The sequence below is a fragment of the Colletotrichum godetiae genome (genome assembly GCF_030913485.1).
Source record: "Colletotrichum godetiae strain CBS 193.32 chromosome Unknown BDP55scaffold_9, whole genome shotgun sequence".
NCBI lineage: Eukaryota > Fungi > Ascomycota > Sordariomycetes > Glomerellales > Glomerellaceae > Colletotrichum > Colletotrichum godetiae.
The window spans coordinates 702408-715879 of NW_026851257.1; the positions used below are offsets into that span (position 1 = coordinate 702408).

The 13472-nt window shown below is 52.0% G+C and overlaps 2 protein-coding genes across 2 annotated transcripts; both read right to left on the reverse strand.

Annotated features, from left to right (window-relative positions):
• Positions 1–396: 396 nt before the first annotated feature.
• Positions 397–5111, reverse strand: BDP55DRAFT_712920 (exocyst complex component Sec3-domain-containing protein; the record flags this gene model as incomplete). The annotated part of the gene is made up of 4 exons (XM_060578223.1): positions 4710–5111; positions 2548–4616; positions 1368–2500; positions 397–1312 (listed from the first exon to the last, which is right to left on the reverse strand). Exons 1-4 carry the CDS (start codon positions 4792–4794, stop codon positions 397–399), a joined length of 4203 nt encoding a protein of 1400 aa, XP_060432885.1. The 5' UTR covers positions 4795–5111.
• A 5747-nt stretch (positions 5112–10858) lies between these two features.
• On the reverse strand, positions 10859–13311 carry BDP55DRAFT_432088 (uncharacterized protein). Its single transcript, XM_060567531.1, has 2 exons — positions 12414–13311; positions 10859–12337 (listed from the first exon to the last, which is right to left on the reverse strand). Exons 1-2 carry the CDS (start codon positions 13028–13030, stop codon positions 10981–10983), a joined length of 1974 nt encoding a protein of 657 aa, XP_060432886.1. The 5' UTR covers positions 13031–13311; the 3' UTR covers positions 10859–10980.
• Between the last annotated feature and the right edge of the window lie 161 nt (positions 13312–13472).

The following is a 13472-nucleotide window of genomic DNA, read 5'->3' on the forward strand; positions in this document are numbered from 1 at the left end:
TTTCCTTCTGCCGCCTATAGAAACAACATGACAAGAAACAACATGATCCCCCACCCCCTACCCCTCAGGTACTGCTCTCTCTCCTCTAATCTCGAAGCTCGAATTTCGCTCTTCTCTTGACTTCCCCTGGGAGGTAAGGTATCTAGAGAAGAAAACCCCCAGATCAAGAGCAAGCCATGGCGGGTGGGTACATGTTACACAGCCTTTCCGTCCTCCCTCTGTCACGCCATGCTTTCCGTTCCTCACTTCATGCCCGGAATCAACTCAAACAAAATGGGGGATTTGGAGGAAGCAATCCGACAAGAGCAGAAAGTTGATTCTGCATATGGCTTGCTTCGTCTCGCGCCCAGCACCAAATTAATAGGTCCCGGCTCTCAGGCCAAGTAGCATATGCCTCTAGCGGAAGCCGGACTTGACCTCGGCGCGGGGCCACTCAAAGAGAACGTCTCCGCTATAGACGTCGGCGGTAATGCGGCTGATGCGCAGCTCCACCTCGCCGTAGAAGCGTTCGCACTCGCGGAGCACCTTGATCACTAGCTTCTGGCTGAGAGCAGGGTCGTCCGCGTCGCCAAAGTGCTTCTCCACGCGCTTGCGCAGCGTCTCGATACCCTTGCGGACCTCGCGCGAGTCGTACGTCGCCAAGACCTTGTGGAATGTGGACTTGGAATTGGAGGGCTGCGAGGCAATGCTCGAACCGGGCTTGCCCGACTGCAGCTGACCTTCAATATTCTCGACGTACTCGAGGAGCTTGCCAAGTGGGCGCCTCATTACAGCGTTCAGGTACAGGTTCATGTGCTCGTTCATCTCGCCTGTCGCAGCCTCGCGCCAGTCTTCGAGGACGTTGAGGCCGTGCGTGTTAATCTCCTCGAGGAAATGATTCATGTTTTCGATGAGCAAAATGTGGAAGTTGAGTGCCTCCTTGTCCTCTGGATCCGCACCCGCCGCACCAACGCTGACTGCCGGGTTCTCGCGAGCAATGATCTTGAGAGAGTCGAACATGGACTTGAGGATGCGATCATACTCGCGGTCAACCGTCTTGCGCACAGCTAGGTTAGGATCGATACCCGAGAGAATATTTTCCACGGCGTTGGAGAACTGAGGGAAGACGCGAATGAACGAAATAACGCCCTTGCGCTTATTAATCTTGACCTTAGTCTCCTCGATGGCGCGGATTTGCTCGTCCACGAATTTCTTAAATCGGGACTCCAAGACACCGTGGAGCTTCTGGAGCAGAGCGTTGAGGAAGTCTTGATTGGATTGTTGGATGTCCCCCAGATTCCGCTCGAGAACAGCCAAAACACCAGCACCTTGTCTGAAGCATCTGATTAGTATGCCATGGGGATAACACGGAGTTAGAGTCAACTTACAAAGGATCGGCTTGGACGACCCATTCAATGAGCTTGGCAATCTCTGTCTCGAGGAAGATGAAAATCACCTCCATACCCTTAGTGACACGTCGAGCAAGATCGCGGTCAGGCTCCATCAAACGATGGCGACGCAAGTCGCCGCCTCTCCGATCTGAGGGTCTACTGGCTGCGACCAGGTCGGGGAAGTCTGATTGCTCCAATGTGGTGGCATGGAAGAAGTCAATGATGAAATTCTGCTCCATCTCAACCAACGGCAGAAGGTCGTCCAGCACCTGCCCAAACACCTCATAAGGAAGGCTTCGGTTCTCGCCCGACTCTTTCAAGTTAGTCCTACTGCTGGTATCGATGGGCGAACGCAGACTCTTGGCCAATGTCTGACTACGCTTGACGGTGAGCTTCCTGACAGTGGTCGCTCTGCCTTCCTGCTGCTTCTCGACTTCAAATGTAAACAGGAGCTCGGATGTTTCGTCGGCGGTCATCTTGCGCGCATTGCGCTTCCATGCTTCCAAGACCTGGCGGAACTCGTTCTTGTAAACCGGGTGGCTCTTGTCTTGATAGACCTGGATCATGCGATCCCAGTTGGCGGGGTCAACGTCCTTGGCGTATTTGATCAAGGGGCTGTACTTCCACAACATGTCTCGACCGGTGTCGTGGTGGCGAGAATCCACCTTTCTTGAAAGAGCTTCGCGGAGCGCTCTGTTGACTTCGTTGTAGGCTACATCGAACTGTTGGGCCATGTAGCCGACCAACCGTCGCGAGAAGACGGCGCTTTCTTGCCGGTACATCTCTTTCTTCTCCTGAACAATTCGCATCTTACCATAGTCAGTATTCTCGAGACCCACGGCTTGATCAACTTCTCCGCCAATATCTTCGCTCTTTCGTGGTTCGCCCCCTAGTAGTGTGGGGTCGATCTTGATCATGGCCTTGTAGAGAGTGACCAATGAAATCTCGATATCTTCAAGTCCGTTGAGATCTTCAAGCGGTGCCGCTCTCAAAGCGTTGAGATCGGCAGAGGTAATAGTAGTTGTCTCGAGAAGAGACTCAAGCTCCTTCTTGAGCAGTTTCTGGTTAGCAGTCTGCACTTGAAGACCCTGGCCTTGAGCTTCAATGTATGCAATGTCATCAGAAAGAGTCTGTTTCCGGTCAGCAACAATGTCGGAAAGTTTACCAAGAAACCTACCGAAAGCTCAACGCTGTACAGCGTCAGAAGATTCTCCATTTCTTCACACTCAGCGACTGCCAGATCAATGCCGCGTTTGATAGCCTCGACACGATCGTCCTCTTCCTGGAATCGGGCCAGCCAGCCACCTGCTTGTGCCTTGTTGAGCTCTCGCTCAAGGTCTGTCCTCATCTCGTCCACGTTACGAGATCTCATCTGCTCGCCAGGAACCCATCCAAAGTAGTCAAGCCACTTTGTGAATTCGCCGCTCTTGTTATCCAAGACTGTGGGATCAACACCAAGAGATGCAAGATATTTGGCGTCATTACCGGCAACTATCGACTTGCTTTTCTCCTCCTTGGCGGCGGCATCCTCTGGCTTCTTCACGTTAATAACTTCCTGAATTGAAGGCTGCAGGCTCGATGGTCGACTAGAATTGGGCACAGTGACCTTGACCTCAGGCACACCAGATGTGCGCTTGGGAGGCTCAACGGGTGTTGCAGTCTCTTCAGCTGCGGGTTCAGGTGATGTGACATTGGGACCGTCAGAAGAGGCCGGCCGTGGCGGAGGTTGAAAAACTGTTGTGATTCCTTCGGCGGGTTCAGTGCTCTTTGTGGCAAGTTGTCGAAGTCTTTCACCAGCACCACCGGGCCGAGGCTTGAAAGCTGATGCGGCGGAAGCAGCCTTCCAGAGCACACCAGCGAGGTCGTTCTTGGATTTCTTTGCTTTAATCATCGGTCCCAAACCTGGGCGACTCTCATCTTCTTGTTCCACAGCGGCCTCAGGCTCAGGGGTAGGTTCGACGGCTGGAGGCTCCTCAGGTATGGTTTCCTCGATAGCAGCTACAGGCACTGGGGGAGGGGCTGGAGGCGGAGTCTGTACAATCGGAGAAACCGGCGCAGGAGGAACGGGGATTTCAGGCGGCGGAGAGACAATGGGAGGAGGTTGTCTCGTGGGTGTGGCCCCATTTCGTGTCGGGGTTCTGAGTGCAAGAGGAACATCTGGCGCACCTGGGTCTCCAGGCGTAAGAGGTGTGACTGGTCGATTGTTGTAGGAACCTCCGTCTGACCTCTGCGAAAGGGAGTTCTTCCTGGCTGTACTTCTTGGAGGAGGGGCAACTTGATCTCGTCGCATCCCCGGGCTCACTAACGGCGCAGGAACCAGGTCTCTGTCGTTGAAGCCCTGTCCCTGGGGCCTTGCCGGATCCATCGGTGGTCTCTTCCTCTCTGGTGGTCTGCCTTCTTCTGAGATTGGTGGAGGTGGTCCCAGTCCAGGCTCTTGACCTGGCTCACCGAATCTACCAAAGGCTGCCTGTCCAGGCATACCATTTCGTGAGCGGGGCGGCATGCTTCCCGTATCGTCGCTTCTGCCTCCTAAGGAAGGCGAGAAAGATTCTTGGCTCTTGTTCCCGAATCTTCTCAGCGTAGGAGGTTCTTGCGAGAATGAAGATCCCATGCTCCCCACTGGTGAGTTATTTGCCATTCCGTTGAGAGGTGGTGGTCGGCGAGGGCCTGGCGGGCCAGGCGAGGGAGTGCCATAGTTGGAGGGCGCATTCGGAGCGCCGAGACTGGTCTGACTAGTAGCAGCATCGAGCATTGCGGGAGGTCGGAAGGCAGCCTGTGCGGGGGGAGGTGGTCGTCGTTCGTTTCTCAGGATCTGGGCCATCTCGGCCTGGTCGAAGCCAGATAGCTCTGGGACCTTACCTCCCGTGTATTTGCCATAGATCTTAACCAGGCTGGCAATGAAGAACTTCTTTTCCTTATCCGACTGCGCATTCCAGAAGTAGGGCTTTCCGATGGTGACGATGAAGCCGGTATCGCCGGCCCATTCGCGGAAGGTCGGGTTAGCCGGCGGTCCTGTGAAGGACTCGATAGCAGAGAGATCGTCGAGGTTCCATGTCTTTCCAATTGAGAAAGAGCCGTTCGCGTTCTCTTTCGTCTTGTGCATACGCACTCGGCCACTCTTTCTTACTGCAACGACAATTACGCGGGGTTTCTGTGATTCGGGGGTTCGTGCTTGAGGCGGCGGAGGAGAGGTCGGATGGGAGGAGTACTCGGTGATTCGAATGTGGGTGATGTATGTCTCGAGCACTATCGTCGGAAGCAAGCAAGGGTCAGTACCATACGCAAATGAAGCAGACTTTTTTGCTTGAGAGATTCCAGCGACGTCGGGATTAAACGCACACGATCCGTCTACATCCTTCTTGATGAAGCAGCTCTCGATGATGCGCCGCTTCTCATCCTCGAATCGTTGGGCCCTATTGTCCATGGCTGCTCGGTAGGGCGGTCCCGTCGCAGTGGAATGGAGCAATCATGAGGGTGTTCGCAATGCAATGGGAGGAACCATTTACATGGTCGTCGCGCAATCGAAGTCAAGTCGGGTCGGCGGCGTGGCGGTGCGATGGGGGGGGGGAAGGCGCTCGGAAGGGAGTTAGATGAGGTTGAGGTGGGATTTCGAGGTCGTGTCGTGATGCAAGCCAGAAGGGGAACAGGTAGATGTGTGCTGGAGTCTGTCTGTCCTTGGGGGTAGCTTGCTGCCAGGGCAGCCTTTGGTCCCGCCGGATGATGGGGGGTGGAAGTATTTCGACCGTCGAGTCTTGGGCTCCTGTTAGCGTCAATCTCGAGCTAAGCCTGATAGCGCCGCCACTGCACTACCAGCCACGCTGGTGGAGAGGTTTCTATGGTCGATTATCGATCTCAGTCGCTTTGAAGAATAAAGGCGTATTTTTCCATCTTTTTTTTGTCAGAAGTAGTTGTCGATTCTGGTGTTTCGCGCAATTCAATGTTGAGCGTCTCTAACATCTCGGTTCCGCATCGACTCCACGGTACATCGGTGGTACCTGCCCAAATGCCTGTCTATCTGCTACCTGACGGGAACTTGCAGCGACATACTTCCCTGGGCTACGCAATCGGACGCGCTGAAAGTTGATTTCGGGAGGGATGAGGTGGCTTCGTGGCTCCTTCCTTCCAATGCCACAACGCTAATATTCCGTAGGTACCTAAGTACCCGTAAGGTGGTGGAATGTCCCGCCACCGATTGACTTCTGATGTCCCGCAATCGCCTGGCTCGTTCGCCGCTCGCCTGCAGCTCAGTCCCCTTTTCGAGCAATCGTCTTGTTGCGAAGGTTTCGGTGCAGACAACCGCCTTTTTAATGATAATTCAACTTCACACGAACAAGTCATTCTTGTACGAAGAAACAGACTCCCGCATATTCTCGTTACTTATTTTCCGTCTATGCACTGAACCGATATCAGACGCATCATCCGGGCAAGGTTGCCGTCTGAGAGCTCGGGCGCCCGTCGTCATGCCTCCCACCAGTCCATGTTTCAAGCTGCCCTGCCCATGAATGAGATAGCCCCCTCGATACGCCCATCACTGCAACATCCGGGGTTCCGATGCCGTCTCTGTCTCTTGTTCTTTCTGCCGACGCCCTCGGGGACTTCTGACAGTGAACCTTGCACCCCTTGGGCAGCCATGTCGCCAAACTCAAAAGGCTTACTCACTCGACTTTTTCTCAGCTCGCTAGACAGTGCTTGGATATCATCATCAGATGGCCTCTCATGACCAACTAACTCGATGTAGGAGGTGGACCGTGCATGCGACTTCGGATGGTCAACTTCGACGTCCATCGAGGACGACTATTGACTGAAGCCGCAACATAAGAGGCATCATCAACTTACCTTGCACTACGAATCTCTCTTACGCGAGCAAACGTCAACAACTGCTATTGTTCTTTCTCTGTGGAGTGAACTATACTTCGCAATAGTCATGAATGAGCTTTACTGCAACATCCAAACCTCCAAACATGACAAAGAGACTTTCTACGCTCAACTACATCAGGACTATCGACAGCATTGAGAGACACTCTTCAACTGACGGACCTCCTAGGACGTCTACTGAGGTGCTTCCTCCACCACGAAATTTGACAGTCCTCTCGGACTAGTATGAGTGTGCTCTATGCTTAGGATTGTCTACTTTCCCTGATGTAATACTTAGATTGACAGCTCTTAAAGCTCAATATTTGACGCTATGTTCTCGTCCATCATTGACTTTTCCGTTTTCCTAGCGGATAGTGAACCCAATCTTGACTTTCTGTAATACATAGTACTTAAACATGAGCATTCGGGGCTCACGATACGTGTCTGTCATGACATTATCAGAGGCCATCTCAGCTGCGCTTTCGGGAAATAGCGAATCCATGAGACGTACCTACCTAGACATCTAAGCAACAAAAATCTCTACGTTCCTTCCCATATTTCTCACGAAATACCAATGAAAGTGCTGCATATAAAGAAATCTGGCAAGAAGTCTTGACTCATCCTGATTATATCTCCAGCCTTAGAGCAACGTGAGGCGATGACGGGGAACATCTTTCCGCAGTGAGCCCAATGGATTTGCAGACTTCAAGAAATCTCTCCTATGATGTTGTCGAGCCACCGAGCCCAGCGCCGTCCTCTCACCTTCATTCGTTACCCTTACGTAGCCAGGTAATGATATTACAGTATGGCACGGATTGAACACGTCGTAACAAGTGCGTTCTACCAGCCGCGGCCATTGCGATCTCATCTACTACTCCGACAGTTAGTATTTTGTCTTTCAACCATATTTAGATCGAAAGGGTCCTTTTCTCAACACCGAAGCAATCGGGGCTATTCATATTATGGTAAGTACTAAATACCCGGGAAGACGAGTTAAAACCATCATTGCTAGTTGGTATTTTGAACTGGGGTAAGGGCATCGGGATCCAGAGCATTTGAGGAATGCCTGCGCACGTCACGGTTACTAAACGTCCTTTTAATAAAGTACTTATAGTTACTTTCACCGCTCATATGCAACAAGTATTTACGGTGTCTGATGTTTATCTCTTTGAGAGACCAAGACCAGTGAGCCTTGTTGAGCGTGAGAATCTATCAAATGCTGCAAAGTCCCAGGTTATTCTAAATATTCTGTATCGAGCACCTCAACTTACCAAACATCAGTGTAATAATATCTATAGTGAACATTTCAGTGGATGAATTCGCTATTTCCCTTTATTATTGTTCTTAGGCTCGGATAATCTCGAAGATTCTATATAACAAATGCGGTCTACATTAATTAACTAGCTCAAATAACCTAGACCATGACTTCTGTAAGCTCGCTTCCTGCCCAGAAGCATCATCTCACCGAGGTTTCAAGGGCCTTGACCTCAGCACCTACAAAAACTGCGGACGGCTCAAGGAAACTTGTCCTAGTTCGCCATACATGCGGTATTCCTTCTGGTGCTTACGCCTTCTTACGGCTTAGAGATCTGGACTTTGCAAGTGTGGTAGCCACGACGGCTGTATGGCTTTGAGAACGCCAAAAGATCGTTCAGCACCTGCCAAGTCCTTTTGGTCGTCTATTAACCGCCTTCGTTCTCACGCAGAGGGTATCCGTTCCCGAATACGTCATGTGAGCTGGGTGGTAATGAATAATAACACCCAGGTACCTCAGTACGCCCTAGATGTAGGCTCTGAAGCTTTCACCAAGTCGCCGGCTAGAATGTTCCAGCCATTCTTAGGCTTCTCAGGCTTCTCAAGCTAGGGATGTCCGATAGGGTTGGCCGAGGGGGAAGGTAGATAGAACTCGTCAATTGTCAACAGTAAAGCTGGTAGTGGCGACGTCTCCGTCGATGGTCGTCAGGGTTGGAACGTCGATGGGTAGCCAGGTGACAAGAGTGATCTGGTCAATTCCATCCGTTTGAGACGAGAGCAATACTTTCTGCACAAGGTACGTGAAGTCTGAAGTTAATTGATATGCTCTGTTGACATAGTCCGTCGGTACATTACGTACAAGCGTTTCGAGGCAAAAGAAACCTCCAAAGATTCATCTTACTCCTCTATCTCTCCGTTAGACTTGAGGGTTTCTTGAAAGGGGCCACGTCAACTTGTTCTACCTAGGCAACTTACACAGGGTATGCTCAGTCGCAAGCGAACAGGCACATGCCGTACAAACGATTCAAAGAGGAGAACCCTCTACAGTTTCATCTTGCTCCTCTTGCCACTTTGGTTTGTCTTAAAGGAGGCCAGGCCAACTTTCACAACATCGTACTTTCAGTTAGTGAAGGGACAATAGTCTCAAACAAGTCCTCATAAGAACGAAGTAGCTATCAAGACTCTAGTATACTGTCGTTTCAATATTGTAATCCAAGCATCACGACACTAAGACTCTACTTAAGACACACATTTCTTCCGTAAACCTCCCAAAATTAACCACTTGAGTCATAAGGAAAGCTGAAGGCGGTGTCAAGGTTTATCAGCCAACCCAGCCCGAGGCTCCCATAGAGGAATTAGAGTACATAGTCACGGGTGCTAGGGCGGATTCCTCCTTTCTAGAGGAGGTAGACTAGATATGAGTTCCAAGAACGACGTATAATTAGAGAGTTACTGCCTCTCACAGTGTGCAAGAACGTCTTCCAGTCAAGAGTACCAAGCCAGATCATTCCATTCCTCCTCATAGACTTGTTTCCTGCACAACTTCTTGCGAACTTGTATCCAGATCCACTGCATATTTACTTTCCAGCTATGCAGACTCGAACCAGAAGAATAACACCGTCGTGCTTGAGCTTACACAACAACTCTACGGAGTTGCACAGATAAATCCCCACCCCCTTTCTCGCGGAGCCAAGGTACCCTTTCCGCCCTAAACGCACTCCCTCCTCATCGGTGGCCCGGCACCGAGACCGGGGACACGGCCGAGAAGGATATATATATATATATATATCACAGAGTGGATAGCCCATGCACATCATCAAAACCACCCGCCGTCAAACCCCTAGGTCGCCCTTCTGGGCTTCTGCACAGCCCCCAAGCACCCGGCAAGTTGGGACGCGAGCTCAAGTCTGCAAGACATCATTAGCTGCATTTCGGTAGCGAGGAACTTAACCCCCCCTCCCCTTCCTCAACGGCGCCTACTTCTCGGGAAGGCGACGATCGTACCCCCTTCGAGGCACTCTGTCGTCCCTCCCCCCTCCAGTCCACGTCGGCAGATGCTTGATTTAGGTCAACGTTGATGAGATACACACCAAGTGTCAGTGGCTCCAGAATGTGCGAGAAAAGGTGGTAACACTGGAGATGGGGAACTATCGACTGTCAAGATTTCACCTCCAATAACCGACAAATGAGGTTGTGACAGCGGAGGATCAGCCCGCAAAATTACAACCCCCAAGACACGAACCCCTCCTCCTCCCACCGACCCACGAGATGAAGACCATCTCCGTTTTCTATTTCCATCCAAGGTAAACCGGGAAGAAGGCAAAAGAAGGAGCGCGCGGGGAGAAGAGTAGGCTCACATGCCGGACCGGCTTTGATAATTGAAAATATTACAATCCCCGTGTAAACGAAGTCAACCATCTCCGAAGACACTCCACACCCCGTCAGAACGGGGTCCTTGGATTCATTGAGTCACCGGCAGATGGGACCGCCCCATTCCGGGTGACGCGAACCCGGGTCTTCGTGGTTGGCTAAGATTAGGCGCGCACCGGTACTGTGAACAGGGTGAGTTATGCTGACCATTATATCCCAGATGAGACGTCGAGATAAAGGCACATACATCCACACACCTCTTATACTCACTTTGCACAACTCCAATGCCCCACATCACCAACTTCGGAACACACTTCATTCCCAAGAAAGAACCAAAGTCCTTCGCGAAAACCATAACCAGAAACCCGGTATCTGCACCCGTCGTAACCTCCGAACAGCCCCCCTCCTCTTCCACCCCCTCCTCTCACAAGGTTCAGAAAACCCACCAATATTCAAAGACTCAGCCACAACCAAATCTCATTCATCATTCACTTACTCATCTCATTGAATTCTGCCTGGGAAGAGGAAAGAAGGGAAATCACTATCCACCTTATTGCCATCCCGTAATGTTACCAGTGTAACGGTAGCACTAAGCAATTTTGACAGGACCCAAAAGGCAGCTCGCTTCCCGGGGCGAAGCCGCGAGAGGTCAAGTTCCCCCCCCAAGGCTCGCAGTATTCGGATGTCAAGCCGTAATTAAAAAGCTTGGTGGATTTACCAGGTACGTCGGGCATTCATGAGAACTCGCCTCGTCGGGCCCGAAGAACCTTGCGGGAGATGAATCCCCGGCCGAATCCAATATACCGGCTCCCCGGGCAGCGAAATGCGACAAACGAAAAAAGGCGATGAACAACGGAAAGAGTGGCGATGAAGAAGTTCCTGCGTCATCCGACAGGTTATTTTGTACTAAACACCCCAAAAAAAAAGATGTCCAAAAAAGACTACTCCGGGCCACGCTCTGTATGCGCTTTATATGCCTCGGGAGAGATGCAACCGTGTAAATGTAAGCTTATACAATGGGCGTTCGCCCGAAAAAAAAACAAGCTGGGCGTGAATTGTAAGGCCACAGCTCCTTTATTTTTTTTGTCCTCCAGATCGAATGTGAAAACCTCCCCTCCCTGTAATGAATCTCTCAATCCATATACATTGGGTCCCCTCTCACCTGTGACATGGCCAGTCCCATGTCACCGCCATGCATGCTCTGCATCGTAGCTTGCATATTCGGCATTGACCGGCTCATGTTGATTGCTTGCCGATTCGCATTCGGATTTCCGTTCTGCATCATGAACCGCGCATCACTGGCACCCCTTTGCTGTACCTGCCTCGTCCGCGGCACCTCGAGGGTGGCTTGTCGTTGAATAGGCTGCTGGGGCATGGGCTTCGTGGTGGGCGTGTTCATTACAGCAAAGCTGTCATCGTCCTCCATTTCAGCATCGGCGTCGGCGTCGGCATCCCCATCCGCGTCGGCATCTACGTCGCTTGCCTCGTCAATCGAAGGCGGGCCTGTTGAATCACCCGGGTCGCTATGACCAGTGGCGCTCGTTGTCGACTGCCGGTGCTCGGGGCTCGGGAACTGTTGCACTTGCTGTTGTATGGCCTGCATCTGTTGGTGTTGTTGCGGTTGCTGTTGCTGCCCTTGCTGCTGGTTCTGTTGTAGTTGTTGCTGCTGTTGTTGAGGAGTTGGCGTCGGCGTAGGGGTACTGCTGTTTGCTTGGTCCAGTGCCCTCTGAGCATTCATACCAGTGTTGGCAATTCGATTCATGCTGATAACCGTCTTCCACCTCTCGATTGCCCGCACAACAACGTCGTTCAAATCCAACTGCCGGTCCTCTAATCGCAGCCCAACATGGCGGCCACCACTTTTGATACCCTCCTCCCAAACGTGGGTGAGGAGCTGCCGCTCCAGAGGTACCGTGGCCGGTGAGAACAGCTTGAATTCTCGGGGTTGTTGGAGTCGGTTGAGCTGGTCGATCTGAGACTTCAGGTTGGAGTTCTCCTGCTGTAGCCTGTGCTGGTCATCTTTCATCTTGTCAATCTCAGTTTGCTTCCTGCCAACGCTCCTAGCCATTTCCAATAGCCACAGCTCGTTCCGCCGCTGGATAGGCAGGGAAGACCAAACTTGAAAGGCTGACCCCAGATGCTCATTCACCTGCTTCTCGAGATTTTCCGCCGACTTTTCCGCTTTCTTCACCGCTTCCCGGGTGTCTCTGACAGGTTGGTCCCGAGGAGGATATGTCAGGTCTTCCATAGCTGCCGTTGTAGCGGTTGCGCAGGTGATCTTCCAATTGCTGAACTCTTCTTGGAAGAAAGCCTTCAGGGCATCGTACTCTCTTTGACCGGGTGATTGAACGGACCAAGAGGTGGAGGTGGGATGCTGGGTAGAGGAGAAGAGAGTGGGAGGCGAGGCGAGGCATTGCAAGGTCAATGCAGGGAAGTCGAGGGCCAGAGGGTCAAAGTCGAAAGGCATCGAGTTATTGTCGATTTGTTGCCTAAGATAGCCAAGGTTAGCCATCACGACATTCTTTGCCCATCTGTTCACTTCTGTCACATGTCGGAAAAACTCACTTGGCTGCCCTCCATGAGCTCAAAAGCTCTCTTAATGCGAGCTCTGCCGCGCGAGCAGTATCCATGGCATCTGCCAGCTTGTGCTTGACGTCGAACTGCGCCTTTTGCATGACTTGCTTGCTCACTTGTCTCGGCCTTTTTCCTGCATTCTGGCTGCCCTCGCCATCGGTGGAAGTAGCGACTTCGCCATTTTTGGCGGGGATGTTGTTTATGACACCTGTGGCTTCCCACGAAGGTGTCCAAGGATATTTGCTCAGCGTAGAGTCTACAGCATATTGACCGTCCTTTGGCAGAGCTGGGGACTTGTGAGACTCGCCACTGTCTGGCGCAGCATCTCGCTTGGCAGCAGGTCTAGGGGTCGTGGCTGGAGTAGAGGCGTTCCTCCCGCCCATGGATCCCCTAGGTTGTCTGCGCGTGATGCTTCCTCGCAGACGCTTGATTGCGTCAACGTCGTGGATTCCATCTGGCGGCTTGGGGTTCTTCTCCTTGATGTAGAGATCGAGGTGTCGACCAAGAGAGGAGGAGGTGAAGGCCTGGCCGCAGTAGGGGCAATTCTTGTCCTTGGGTGCGCCCAGTTTCTGCTGGCTCGAGTCGGCGTTGCTCGCGGTTTCTGCCATTTTGGCTCGGGGTGTTGGATGTTAAAGAGACGGGTGGGTAACGAGTGTATCGGAAGGTTTGTCGAAGGTAGGGGGCGAATTCGTGTTCGGTTCGGCGGGGTGCTACAAGGCTTCTCTTGCGTGAATAGACACTTGCAGCTGCTCCAGGGGAGCTATGTAATCGAGGGTCATATGTAAATGGACCGGGTAGAGAGTGGTCGAAGGCGGAGCCAGCGAAGTTCAGAGTTGGTAGATAGATAAGGTAAGGAAATGTAACGAGTGGTGTAAGGTAAAGGACAGAGGAGGAGTTAGATAGATAGGCAAAGAGAGGAGTAAAAAGAGGGAGAAAAAAAAAGAAGGACTAGATGCTGAAGAGCTAAACGAGTGTGCGAAGAGAAGGAGGTCGGCTGGAGATGTCGAGAAGTAGCTGCTACCCTTGTACGAACGAACAGAGGTGAACTGA

Coding starts and splice junctions, on each gene's coding strand:
- BDP55DRAFT_432088 (XM_060567531.1), bottom strand. CDS start 13,030: ATGGCAGAAACCGCGAGCAACGCCGACTCGAGCCAGCAGAAACTGGGC. Junction 12,338..12,413: donor AGCTCATGGAGGGCAGCCAA/GTGAGTTTTTCC, acceptor TGGCTATCTTAG/GCAACAAATCGACAATAACT.